This window comes from Desmodus rotundus, chromosome 4, assembly GCF_022682495.2.
Source record: "Desmodus rotundus isolate HL8 chromosome 4, HLdesRot8A.1, whole genome shotgun sequence".
In the NCBI taxonomy this organism is placed as follows: Eukaryota; Metazoa; Chordata; class Mammalia; order Chiroptera; family Phyllostomidae; genus Desmodus; species Desmodus rotundus.
The window spans coordinates 4,720,807-4,734,182 of NC_071390.1; the positions used below are offsets into that span (position 1 = coordinate 4,720,807).

At 43.4% G+C, this 13,376-nt stretch overlaps 1 protein-coding gene across 2 annotated transcripts in view; it reads right to left on the reverse strand.

Annotated features, from left to right (window-relative positions):
- ZRANB1 (zinc finger RANBP2-type containing 1) overlaps window positions 1–13,376 on the reverse strand; it is a 50,097-nt gene that overhangs the window by 11,422 nt on the left and 25,299 nt on the right. For both annotated transcript variants that reach the window (XM_053922506.1, XM_053922507.2), the window contains 2 exons: window positions 6,990–7,177; window positions 1,782–1,935 (listed from right to left, as the gene is read on the reverse strand). In XM_053922506.1, the coding sequence (XP_053778481.1) occupies window positions 1,782–1,935; window positions 6,990–7,177 (342 nt within the window). The remainder of the gene's footprint in view (window positions 1–1,781; window positions 1,936–6,989; window positions 7,178–13,376) is intronic.

The window sequence follows — 13,376 nt, forward strand, 5'->3', positions numbered from 1 at the left end:
CACAGGGGTACCAGAAGGAGACGAGGAAGAGCAACAAATTGAAAACTTATTTGAAAACATAATTAAGGAGAACTTCCCCAATCTGGCAAAGGAAATAGACTTCCAGGAAGTCCAGGAAGCTCAGAGAGCCCCAAAGAAGCTGGACCCAAGGAAGCACACACCAAGGCACATCATAATTACATTACCCAAGATGAAAGATGAGAGAATCTTAGAAGCAGCAAGAGAAAAGAAGACATTTCCCTACAAAGGAGTTCCCATAAGACTATCAGCTGATTTTTCTAAAAATAAACCTTGCAGGCAAGAAGGGGCTGTAAAGAAGTATTCAAAGTCATGAAAAGCAGAGACCTACACCCAAGATGACTCTATCCAGTAAAGCTATCCTTTAGAATGGAAGGGCAGATAAAGTGCTTCCCAGGTAAAGTCAAGTTAAAGGAGTTCATCATCACGAAGCCCTTATTATACAAAATGTTAAAGGGACTTATCTAAGAAAAAGAAGACAATCAAAAATATGAATAGTAAAGTGACAACAAACTCAACAACTAACAACTGAACTTAAAAAACAAAAACAAAAGCAAACAACTAGAACAGGAACAGAGTCACAGAAATGGAGATCACATGGAGGGTTATCAGCAGGGGTGGGGGGAAGGTACAGGAATGAGGAGCATAAATGGTAGGTAGAAAATACACAGGCGGAGGTTAAGAATAGTATAGGAAATGGAGAAGCCAAAGAACTTATATGTATGACCCATGGACATGAACTAAGGAGGGGGAATGCTGGTGGGAGGGGGGTGCAGGGCAGAGGGGAATAAAGGGGAGAAAAAATGGGACAACTGTAATAGCATAATCAATAAAATATATTTTAAAAAAAGAAAAAAATAAAATGGTTGCTGAATTTGAACTTAAAATTACCAGCCATCCTAAAGGATAAATCGTAAGAATATAAAGTAAGACAACAAATAATACAAATAACAAACACAATAATTAACTAGGAAATAACACAAGAAAAAACTCTGTTCCACGTGCTCACAACTGGACACCTACTTTTGCCACCCCTGCCCCGTATATAGAGAATGGGTTTCCAGTGAAATCTGTCTGATTTCAAAAGGCTCGGTCATCACCTCTTACCATTTGTGAGTGCTCCTGTGCACGTCTGAACACAAACGCTCAAAACACTCAGAACCAAGACAGAAGATTTATTTTAGAAACTTTGGGGTTTGGTGCATTTATTCAAACCCAACTAATAAAAACCAACTAAGACATTTCCCAATTACCACTGGATAGAAAAATGAAAAGTTGCTTCATAAATATAGTAGAAATCAATGTATAATGAGTAAAGAAAGTAATGATACTTTCAAAAGAATGCCAGTACCTTTGATTCAAACAACTTGATTCTACCCATCAAAAGCCTACATTCTAATACTGTCTCCATATGCCAGATAACCAATAGCTTTCTAATTTCAAAATAATAAGCATGAAAAGAAAAAGGAGACTGATAATATTTTAAAATAAAGCCAAAGGGAAAAATAAATGGCTTAGGCAGATTATTAAAATATCTGAGGCCCACAAAGAAGTCAAGCATGAGCTGCCATCTTCCTCCCAGGCCCACCAAGAGTAACAGCTCGTGTACTAGTCACTTCCACTATAAACAGAAGAGCCACGTGATTTCAGATGCACATGTAATACCTCAGTTATCCGCTTTCTAACAGAAACATTTTCACTAGACACAAAAAAATCACTATACTAAGTGGAAATTTCTTCTCCCACTGAAGTTGGAAAGTTACCTGCTGGCAATGTAAATGTTACAAGGTCAGTTAGGAAATAGCAAGCAAAGTCCCCCTTTCTCTGATGGAGAGAGGCAGCTATCTCTCGTCGGATCTGCTCCGTCAGTTCAGGACACACCATTGCTGGAATGCACTTTGCTGCTTGCTGAGACACCTGAAACACAAAAGGAAAGGCCCTTTGCATCTCACTCATCAACAGAAGCAGAACACAGTAGCATTTAAAAGAAATTACCAACATTTCCCAGTAACTCAAGGTGGTGAATTCTAAAATACATTGGGTGTTGGGTATTATTTCCTTACCAGTGGACATATATATCAGTACAACATCCCAGGAAAACAGCCGGTTTACCTACCTCTGACTCAGTGACTCTACTGAAGAATTTCTTCCCATCACACAAGTGAAAACTTACATAAAATTGCAGGACGGGGAGGGAGACCAGTAAACAACCTAAATAATAAATAGGACTATCCATCTTGCCCCCTACCCCCCCCCCAAAAAAAAATTCTTAAAAAGCAGGGAATTCCAGCTTACAGAAAAAAAAAACACTACTCCCCTCTCTGTTAGGAATATTTCAGGTACCCTAGCCTGGAATAAAGAAAACATGGTATTTTTAAAGGGTTAGTTCCTGCCAACTTCAAATCCCTTCCCATTTGTTATAATTCTGAGTTTTTCACACAGCATCTGGCCTGCTCCAGCGTAGACAGACGACAAACCTTCCCGTGCAGCCCCTGGAAGGGATGAGACATGAGCACTGGTGCAGTGACCACCGGGAAGAAGCGAGGCGAGGAGATGGCTAGAATTTTCCTCTCCTTTCTACATGGTGGGCAGCAACAAATGCGCAAAAATATTACATTTAAGTCGTATTCCTTCTGTTGAGCTCGAGACACCCGTGTACAGAGAATTCTGAAATCAAAGGTGAGAGCATCTGCTGGAGAGGAAATGAGTCCGGTGCGACCTGAGTGAGCCAGACAGCTCTGTGCTCTGCTGCCCCTGCAGACTGCAGCCGCTACCGGGACGGCCTTCCAGGAGGGAGGCTTCCAGTCGCAAGGGCGCTTTTGGAGAAGATCTTCCAGTAAGCTGCTCAAAGAGTAAGTTTTACAGATAATGTCATCTATATAATAGATGGGGAACTTAACTGTCATTGCTATTAAGTAAGTAAACAGTAAAAACCCTGCACACCCAACACAATCATCAGACACACCTTTCTAAACCCCCTACGTGGAAACCCAGTTCTACTGAATGTTACTGGCCAGGGCACCAGTCACAATGAGACTCTCGCTACATCTAAGTCTATGAACCCTAAGACGCTCAGATGATAGAAAACCAAATATTCCATATTTTCGTAATATAATTGCCTGTTTCATGCCAGTGTTAAAGTGGATCCCAGAAGTAAATTAAAAATTAGCTATTCCAATCTGCTAACCCTCAGCCCCTTTCCAAAAACCTGGCAAAAGTTTTCCGAAACAACTTGGACTGAGACCCGAATAACTGCGAACACTCCGAGAGAAAGCTCAGAGCTGGTGAACAGCCTCCCAGCCTTCCCCTCCCACTGCCCTCCTCAGGCAGGACACGCCCCTGGAGGCCTCCACTCCTCTGCAGGCCTTTTCAACCTCCTGACCTTCGACCACCTCGCAGCCAGTCATTCTTAACTTAGGGCCCATGAAATTGAGAAGGGGCTGTGAACTTGAACAGCAATTTTAATTAAATCTAAATCCTCCACTTTTACTAACCTCTTGCCTGTATTTCATATTCTTATATATCACAAATTTAAGTTTTTCTAACTACAGGGTCCAGCACAAATAATGCCCCCTTTTTACAGGCTGGTAATCTATACCAAATCTTTTATTACAAAACCCTAAGCATGGAATTCTGTAACATAACACTACCACACTCAAGCACACCATAGGACATTTTAGGTGAAGTGTTCAAATTGCTGTCCATCTCGTGCGAGACACTCACATACACTATCAACCACACTCAATGGCGTTACTTCTGCCAGACCCTGTGGGTTTCAATACACCGCTGACCTTTGAACAACAGGGGTCCACTGCTACGCAGATTTTTTTTTTAAGATTTTATTAATTTATTTTTGGAGAACAAGGAAAGGAGCGAGAAAGGGAGAGAAACATCAATGTGTGGTTGCCTCTTGCACACCCCCTACTGAGGGCCCAGCCGGCCACCTAAGCATGTCCCCTAGACTGGGAATCGAACCAGGACCCTTTGGTTCACAGGCCCACACTCAATCCACTAAGCTACACCAGCCAGGGTAGATTTTCTTCAATAAGCACTGTAAATGCATTCATTCTCTTTTCTTTATGATTTTCTTAATAACATTTTCTTTCCTCCAGCTTACTATTCTGTAAGAATACACAATATACTACACATCACACACAAAATGTCCTAATCGACTGTTACGTTATCAGTGAGTAGGTAAGTTTTAGAGGCGTCAAAGTTCTACTTGGATTTTCAACTGCATGGAGGGGCGGTGTCAGCACCCCTAGCCCCGGCCTTGTTCAAGGATCCGCTGTAACTGATTTCCTTCGCAATCCTATTTATTTTTATTGTATTCATTTAAAAATATTTTGAAAAGAGTCCACAGGTTCCACCAGACTACAGCCAACAGGGTCCATGACCTGAAACCCCTGCCCTAGATACACACCCCCGGAATCTACTGTTCTCCTGTTCTCACCCTAGAGGACGTGGCTCTCTGCAGACACACCTCACGTAAGCCAGACTCAGAATCTCTCCTTCTAGTCTCCTGACTGGCCCCTGCTAGTCTGTCCTTTTAGCACCTACCTCACCAAGACTGAATTCCATTACTCATTTTGTTCTTTCCCTGGAACAGTGCCCCTCCCAGCTCCCATGTTGTACCAGGGTTGGTCTATGCATCCCACAGAACAGGGCGACAGCTGCATTCTAAACTACGATTCATACTAACTGCCGCTTCCATCTGGACCACTCTCCCACACCCTTCCCTCCCTCCTCCTAGCTCACCTGCTCTTGGTAAACCCAGCTGCCACTTCAAAAGCAGCCCTATGGAGTGGCCCAGATGACATGGACAGGAAGCCTCCTGCCAGTCGCCCAGAACCTGATCCTCCGCCCCAGTCGAGCCTTTGGACAACTGCAGCCACGGCCACCAGTCTGACAGTCACCTCCTGAGACCTTCAGCCACTCAGCTAAGCTGCTCCCAGATTCCTTAACCTCAGAAACTGGGAACAGGTGTGTGCTATCATCAGATGCGGAGTTTTGAGGTGATCTGTGGAACAGCAATAAATAACTAACTAGGATTCTGTTATGCTCCCACTGCTGTTCCCCAGCTTGCTCACAAGAGGCTGCGGACTTACACCAGCCCCTCCAGAACCTTTCACAGTCCCCCAGCCGCCGGAGGGGGACCTGGGATTCCCTCAAGACAGCTGCCTTCTCTATCCTGTTTCTCACCACCACCAGCAACTATAATCCGCCACGTGCCAGCCCTTCCAATGTACAACACTACCAGGCAGCACCACCCCAACGCAGCCAGGCCTCACACTCTACAGAAACTACTGCCACTGTTCTGTCCCGTCCCAGAACTTGGCCCCTCTGACCGCACAGCTGTCTCTCAGGCAGGGTCCTCCTCCCTTAGGCTCGGTGAGCCCACCCAAGCCCACCCAAGCCATTGCTTCCATCTCAGCTGTCTCCCAAGACTCCCCTCCTTCCTCGGAGGCTCTCAGGTGCCCTGGATTCCCTGGAATCTCTCCAAACCGAGCACAGCAAGTAGCCCTATTGGTCATGCTTTCATCTCACCTTCCAACTTCCTAATCCCCTGAAATGTTCTGTGCGCAATGGCTCCCAAATACTGGCACATTCAAATAAGTAAGTGTGCACAGGCATACACAGAAGATGTATACTGACATCTGAATCCACAACTGAGCCGACTGCAATTTTACCCTATTGCTATTTTTTAAAATCACCTGGATATTATAGCTGCATCCTGAATAATTCCTTTGCAACCTCTATCATTTTTAACATCCTAAGTTATCTAAACCAGAACCCTCAGAATCAACTTCGATCCCTAACCTTACTACCCCCTACCCACTCAACCCACCAAGCCTGACTACGGGACTCATGCAGCCACTCCCAACCAGCCCACTTCTCTCCCATGCCCCTGCTGGCCCTGCTCAGCCAGGGTCCCGGCCGACCTCACCGCACCATCTCTCCTAACCAGCCTGCCCCTCTCCGATCCTCCGCTGCCAAAACACGATCTCATCTGGTCACTTCCCTGTTCCTCTGCTGGGCACTTTTTAAAGCCTTTTTACTGCCCTCAGAATAATCTTCTAAATCCTTGGCGCAGAAGATCCCTCATACCCGTTCCCTGCTTCTCTCTCCCGCTTCCCCCCTCAGTTCTCAATCGCCATCACAGCCATGCTGAGCTACCTGCAAGTTCTTGAATTCACCAGAAGTACCACCACCCTCACCTCTGAATAAATGGTTTCCTCAACTCCAGCCTCCTCCATCCACTTTCTGGGACTAACTCCTACTCCTCCTTCAGATGGTTAACTAAAAGGCTACCTACCTGTTCCAGGTAAGAAGGTAAGGTATCTCAAAACATGTTCTCAAGTACTGCCCCAGCACCTGGCCCTTACATCTAGGAGAGCACATGCGGTGCCCAATCACCTGTTTAGTTCTCTACTTTTCTGGCAATCAGTGAAGGAGGAGCTGATGTCTTCACAATCATATCCCTTTTTAGCACAGTGCCTAGTGCACAGTGGGAACTCAACAAATGCTGGTTAGTGGAATGAATGAGTAACAGATACACTGTAGCAAAATGTCCTATTTTAAGAGCATATACCCTTAAAAATTATATACTGTTTAAGTCTCTTAAGTTTAACACACCGTATTTTTTTCGGACCATAAGACGCACCAAGGTTTTAGAGGGGAAAAATTTTGAAGCAAAAAATGTGGTAAAATATTTAATAACATAAATAACATAATATTTCACCAATGTAAATGTAAGCTACATTTGGACTATAAAACGCACCCCCATTTTCCTCCCAAATTTGGGGGGGTATGTCTTATAGTCCAAAAAATGCGGTAATTTTTTCAAGGGGAGGAAAGAATTTGAAACATTTAAGAACTGTTTCAGCAAAAATAACTGTAACATCAAAAATGAAAACGAAAGAACACATTTCTGTCATGTAAAAGATCGTAACCCAAAAAGCCACACTCACCTCCGTGAGCAATATTGCTAGCATGTCCTGCCTCTGGAAGCGGATGGCCAGGTGGACCAGCGTGTAGCCGACGTCAAAGGCAGAGGGCCGGTTCAGCAAGCGCACCTCATCTGCAGTGAGCTGACGGGCGATGTCCCCTCCCGATGACTTGTATGCTTCTATAGCAGCTAAATCACCTTCTACGACCCCTAAAACAAGCGTCAAGATAGAAGAGTTTAATTCTATTTTTCTTCAAAAAGCATAAACCTGTAGCATTCACTCTAAACTCTAAATGCTTCTCTGTGCTTCCTGGATCCTGGGGCATCAGTCAAATGTCCTGAAGAATATAGGTAAAATCAGTGCATCCCACCCTGTAATTTCTTTCCAGAACGAGACTGCCTTGTTAGGCACAGGCACTTACTTCCGCCTCAACGCGGGCTCCGGGCTCTCAAGGGGTCAGGAGCACTACTGTAAGCATATTAATTGGATCAGAGACCGACAATCGAGTATGAGAAACTAGACTTCGCAGAAGACACTAAATCTTGCTTTGGCGCCGACTGCGTGGAAACCAAGGAGACAGAGGAGTGCTCCCCATGGTACTGGGCGCTTTCGCCCTGTGCGCTGCGTTCTGAAAGCTCAATCAAGACAAAAGCAGGGCCTCCCACACTGTGGTAGCTTGGAAACAATTTAAAGGAAATTAAAGCCATGTTCAATGTTAAGTGAAAGTCAGCAATATGAATCTCTCATAGACAAGTCTTTTTTATACTCGTTAAGAATTATTAATATAGTAAAACCTGAACCAGATGATTTTGAATAAAAAGGTGCTAAAACAATACTACAAAGCAGCTGTGGTTGGAGAGAGAAAACAAGTATCACCTTTTCCAAGTCTGTAAGGAACTTTCCATTCCCATTAATGAACTACATTATTAATCTTAGCACAAATTACTGCTACACGAAGACAGTAATTCTATTTTCTAAACAGTAGAGTACATCGTAGACAATAAACAAATAGCCTTGCCAAAAAAAAAATGAGCTTCAAATGTACCACAAATAGTGGTTAAAAACAAAACACCAAGACTGTAGGACCAACCAAATAATTTTAAGTGTTTCCTAAGTTACATCAGTAAAAATCTGTCTGCTAGGCAAAATGCTAACAGTGACTAAAAATAATTCTCAATGTATTTTTTAAGTGTGTTTAACTGCTATCTTGAATTAGGAATTCGATAACTAAGGTCTAGCTATTCCTTGGAGTATGAAATTGGCACAATGCAATGATTTCCCCCAGTTATTAAAACTAACAAAGCTTTAAAACGATCATTCAATTCCCACATCACTGAATGCCCATGACATGCAGAGCAACGATATGAAAAACACAAAGACAGTAAAAATGTGATTCTTAAAACTCAAAACAGCCCTTTTTCATCACATTTGTGAGAGATAAAAGGCCAGCATTTTCAATCTCTGGGTCAAAAAGTCTTTCTGGAAGTCTGGATTCTGTCCCAGCCACATACATTCTCAGGTTCAGAATGCACGATGAAAACGCCTCCTTACAGGCATATTTATTTTCACAGCAGTGTACACTGATAAATTCCTCAACCGAAACACCTAAGTACAGCTGGAACCTGCATCTCCGGTACATAAAGGGCGTCAACACACCCGTACGAGGCAGAGTGTCCTGGAGAGGTCATCGGGGCTAACTGTAATCTGGGTGGTGTGAGACACGGGTGATGAATCTTCTCAAAAGGGTAGGCCTTAAGAATAGACACGGAAAGTACTAGAGATTAAAAAAAAAAAAAAATCTATGGTTAAGGAGTCAAGTACAAAAGAACTCTAGCCCTGGCTGGTGCGGTTCAGTGGACTAGGTCACTATCTGTGAACCAAAAGGTCACTAGTTCAATGCCCAGTCAGGGCACAAACCTGGGTTGTGGGCCAGGTCCCTGTTTGGGGGCATGTGAGAGGCAACCAATCCATGTATCTCTTCCACACTGTATTTATCTCTCACACATCAATGTTTCTCTTCCTCTCTTTCTCCCCTCCCTCTAAAAACTAAATAAATAAAATGTTTTTTTTAAAAAAAAGAAAAACTAAACTCTAGCCAAGTGGGTTGGGCATTGTCCTGCACAGCAAAAGGTCGCAGGTTCTATTCCTGGTCAGGGCACAGGCCTGGGTCTCGACTTTGGTCCCCCCTCAGGGCACATACCTAAGGCAACCAATCAATGTTTCTCTCTCACATCGATGTTTCTCTCCCTTTCTTCCTCCCTCCCTTCCCTACTCTCTAAAAATAAACATTTTAGTGAACAGATGAGAAGTGGTGAACTCATGTGTCTGCTTTAGAGCCGAACACGCCCCAATCCAGTGCCTTGTGTGCACGCAGCATTGCAGCATTCCTTCGGGAGACAGACAGCCAAGGTTCCCGTCACTCTGGTCAGCGCTCCCTCCCCAGGTGCGTGCAGCATCACCGCACCTTTTATACAGTTTTCAGTTTGAACATAAAGTACAAATACTACACATACGTACGTATACATAGTATCTCTACTGTGTATGTAGCGCTTATATAGGTAGTATTTTACTATATATAGTGTATATATATACACACAATATATATACAATTACATACTATACAATTAGCACAGCATAAAATTCTCCAAACTTCCCAGAACATGAAAAACATAAATTTAAGTATAGGCACAAAGTAATATTTAAAATAAAAGCACTTTATTATCTAATGTTTAGGGAATATATATAATTCCATTCTTTTAATTAACCACAATTAAATGCTCATAGTTTAGTTACTGACAGTTTTCAGCTACAAAGATAAGTAAATTTATCACAAATAAAATGTCATGAAAGTATCACTGAACTGTCCACATTTTTTTTTTACAGATTTTATTTATTTATTTTTAGAGACGGGGAAGGGAGGGAGAAAGAGAGGGAGAGAACCATCAATGTGTGTCTGCCTCTCGAGTGCCCCTAACTGGGGACCTGGTCCACAACCCAGGCACATAACCTGACTGGGAATCGAACCAGCGACCCTTTGGTTTGCAGGCCGGCACTCAATCCACTGAGCCACACCAGCCAGGACTGAACTGTCCACATGTTTGATATATCATCATTACATCTTGTTCAAGCAGAGCTTCTGACTAAAGTGTAGACAGTGTCTTGACAGAGAGGTTTCACCAGTATACGTGGTGTTGAAAAGGATTCGGCCCACATTCTGATAATTTCAAGTTTTAGCTACCACATGTTTTCTACTGGAAGGCGGGGGGAAGCATCAGATTACATGCAAAACAACATACAAAACATCTTTGAGTTATTCATGTGTCGCTGCATTTCTACCACTCTTTAACATTAGGGAATAAAAGGAAAGTCAAAGAGTTGGCAGGTGGCAAAAAACAGTAAATAAATGTCAATGGTAAAATCTCACTCAATGTAAGAGACCAGGAAAAACCACCAGAAAAGTTCCAGCAGGAGCAAAGGAGATGAGGTACACATGCTTTCTAGATTACCGATACCTCACAATGGCATTGTTCTCTTAAAAATGGTTTTGCACAGTCCATCCCTTCCTCATTCACGCTATGAAGGCAAATACAAGGACAGACAAAGGCACTCTGGAAGATTAGCGTTACAAAACTAACCTGCAGTGTCGTCACACATTCCAAAGCGACCACATGAAACCCCCCACAACTCACCAAGGAGTGGGGCGTAATTACAGATAGAGGAAGGGGTTAGAATACTTTTGAAAACATGAAGACCTGAGTCTAAATGATAGATACTGTATTATGTATTACAAACCATAAACTAATAAAGTCATATTCTTATCTAAGCTAGACCGGGAGAATTTAACACACAGGGTGTGCAAAAAAAGTAGGTTTATAGTGGTGAGTACACAAAACAGTTCACTCATGTATTAATTTTTTAATTATTGTATTTTCCACACGAACATCTGCCGTCTACTTTTGCCAACCCCTGCAGTTTGAAGCCACAGGTCACGACTCCCTGGGGACGTCTCACTGGGGACTTCACAGCTACTATGGAACTCCGTTGGTTAGAATATGGAGCTGGCTTATAGATGTTCAGAAAACAGACTTATTTTTTTCCCCCATATATGGCACAGTTTTCAAAGTTTTGCCTTATTTTCTTTAATGACATAAAATCATAATGGTAACTAACTTTGAAAAGAATGCCAAATGGTTAAAAAAAAAGCCAGGACTTACCTGAGCCCACATGGGCCAGCTCAACACTACCCTGGAGTTCTATGGTAGCTGTGACATCACAGCATGCTTTATGCTGTGGGGTCAGGGTGGACCTGGAGTCGGCTTGCACAATTTCAGGAGCCCTTGAAGAGAAAAGTTAGCTTTAAGTGGTAGTGTTCAGAAGGCCCTTTCCCACGGTCGGCAGAGAGATGCAGCTCTCCAGTTAGTTTCTTCCTCCCTCAGAGTTTAATTCATTCAACTGGGTTTGCATGTTAAAAAGGAAATTATACCACTGTGGAGTACCTTTTCTGTATACTCCTAACCATTTGGCTATAGTTCAATCACAAACTTGGTTTACCTATTTACAGCAATCTCTTTCAATACTTAAACGTGAGCTGCTTTTTAAATAATATGACCAATATTTTTAAGTGTCTCTTCAAGTAGGCACAACTCCCAAAATAGCAATCCCAAAATAGTCTGAGTAGACAAAACAAATCACCTCTAGATTTATTTTTCGTACAATAAACGGCAACAAGTTAAAATCTACCATTTCTATTCCTAGGATAGGGCTACAGAACAATAACCTTTTCAAAAAGCCAAGAGATGAAAATCACAATTGGAAATAAATCCTTAAATTAACGTAATCTGTACTATATCAAGATGGGCTTCTGTTCAACTCATTTAATAAATCCAGTCCATTATGAAAACACCCTCTTTTAAAAATAAGATTCAATGACAGGGAAGTCAAAGTAGTCTCTCATTTAAGGCTTTTGGGTGTTCTATTATTAACCATGACAAACTGTGCTAAACACAGCTTATCCGTTGGAGACCCTACCTCCTCTTTGATGAGGCTGTTAAGAACCCAACTGCTGTGGAAACATAAATTCCCAAAATCATCGAAAACAGGACCTGAACTGCTTGGCACCTTCCTAGGAAAGCTGGCACTCCCACGCAGGAAGAACCAGGCTGAAAGCATGCGGGCTCGGCTCACAGAAATGCGCCACAGAGCTATCTTCGGGAAGGTGCTCGGAGATGAGGGCAAATGTCAATGGGTTAAAGAGGAGTTCGAATTACAAAGGTCACTTAAAACACCGCGAACACACAGAAAACTGAGGGGATGGATACCACGGTTTGTAAAAACCTAGGGTGCTGGTCATATATAATGGTGTAGATCAACACCACATTCCCCACTGAAATCAAATCCCGAAAGTTTTTCTGACTTCAAGTAAAAGTTCCTTCTGCCACACTGCCAAGTTATCCTGGCTGAATTTGAAACCAAATTTTAGACTTTTTGGAAGTATACCATTTTAGGTAGTAGGCATGGAGCAACAGAGTAGTCTAGCCTACTCTCTCTTCGAAGTGAGAAAATATGGGGTAAATGAACACGTAAAAGCAGGTGGGGACAGGGAGCTTAAAAGGAAATCGCCTCATGACAGAGCGTCACTTCATATTGTTCACATTAAATCCACAAAAGTGTTCTTGTAGCCAAAATACTCTGATAGTGAAGACATAACCACCAAATCAGAAGAAATGTTAAACAGCGACTCAGTCCATCTGGATGAGGCCCCCAGATGTAAGCACAACACGAGAAAGTGCCTGTCATTTGCCCCTGTAAGAGAAGGTCCCCCAGCTTCAGCAAACTCCCGGCCTCACAGTACCCAAACAAGCTGAGTGGCAGACTTCCCCCCAAAGTTTCAGGTGTGTACGTCTAACAACCCATCAGCCATCACGTCCAAAACTGAACCCCCTGGCTCCCATGTCTGGGAGCGACGATACTGCAAACCGACCCAAGTGTCCAGACCAAACACCTGGATGACGTCTTTGTTAAGGCCTCTCCTCCACCCCATTACCCACTCGTCCCAGTTCAGACCGTCCTACCTTTCCAGTCTCTCTCAACTCCAGCCCCTCCTTTCACCTCCACCGCCTCCCCCCAGATCAAGACTATAGCCTCTCACCTGGATTGGGGCAATTTGCTCCTAAACTGCCTGCTGGCCTCTGGCGCCGCGCCCCCTCCCAAGCCAGGCTGCAGGCTGCGCCCAGCCCACAGCCCGCTGAGAGCCAGGGCTTGTATCCGAGTGCACGAACGAACAGGTGAACAGCCAGTCACGGGAAAGGGAGAAACCAAGAACTGTGAAAAGCAATGGGAGGGTGGGGTAGGATGGGCATTTGCCTTATCAGGTTTTTAAATGTCTAATAAAGTCATAATTATTTAAGC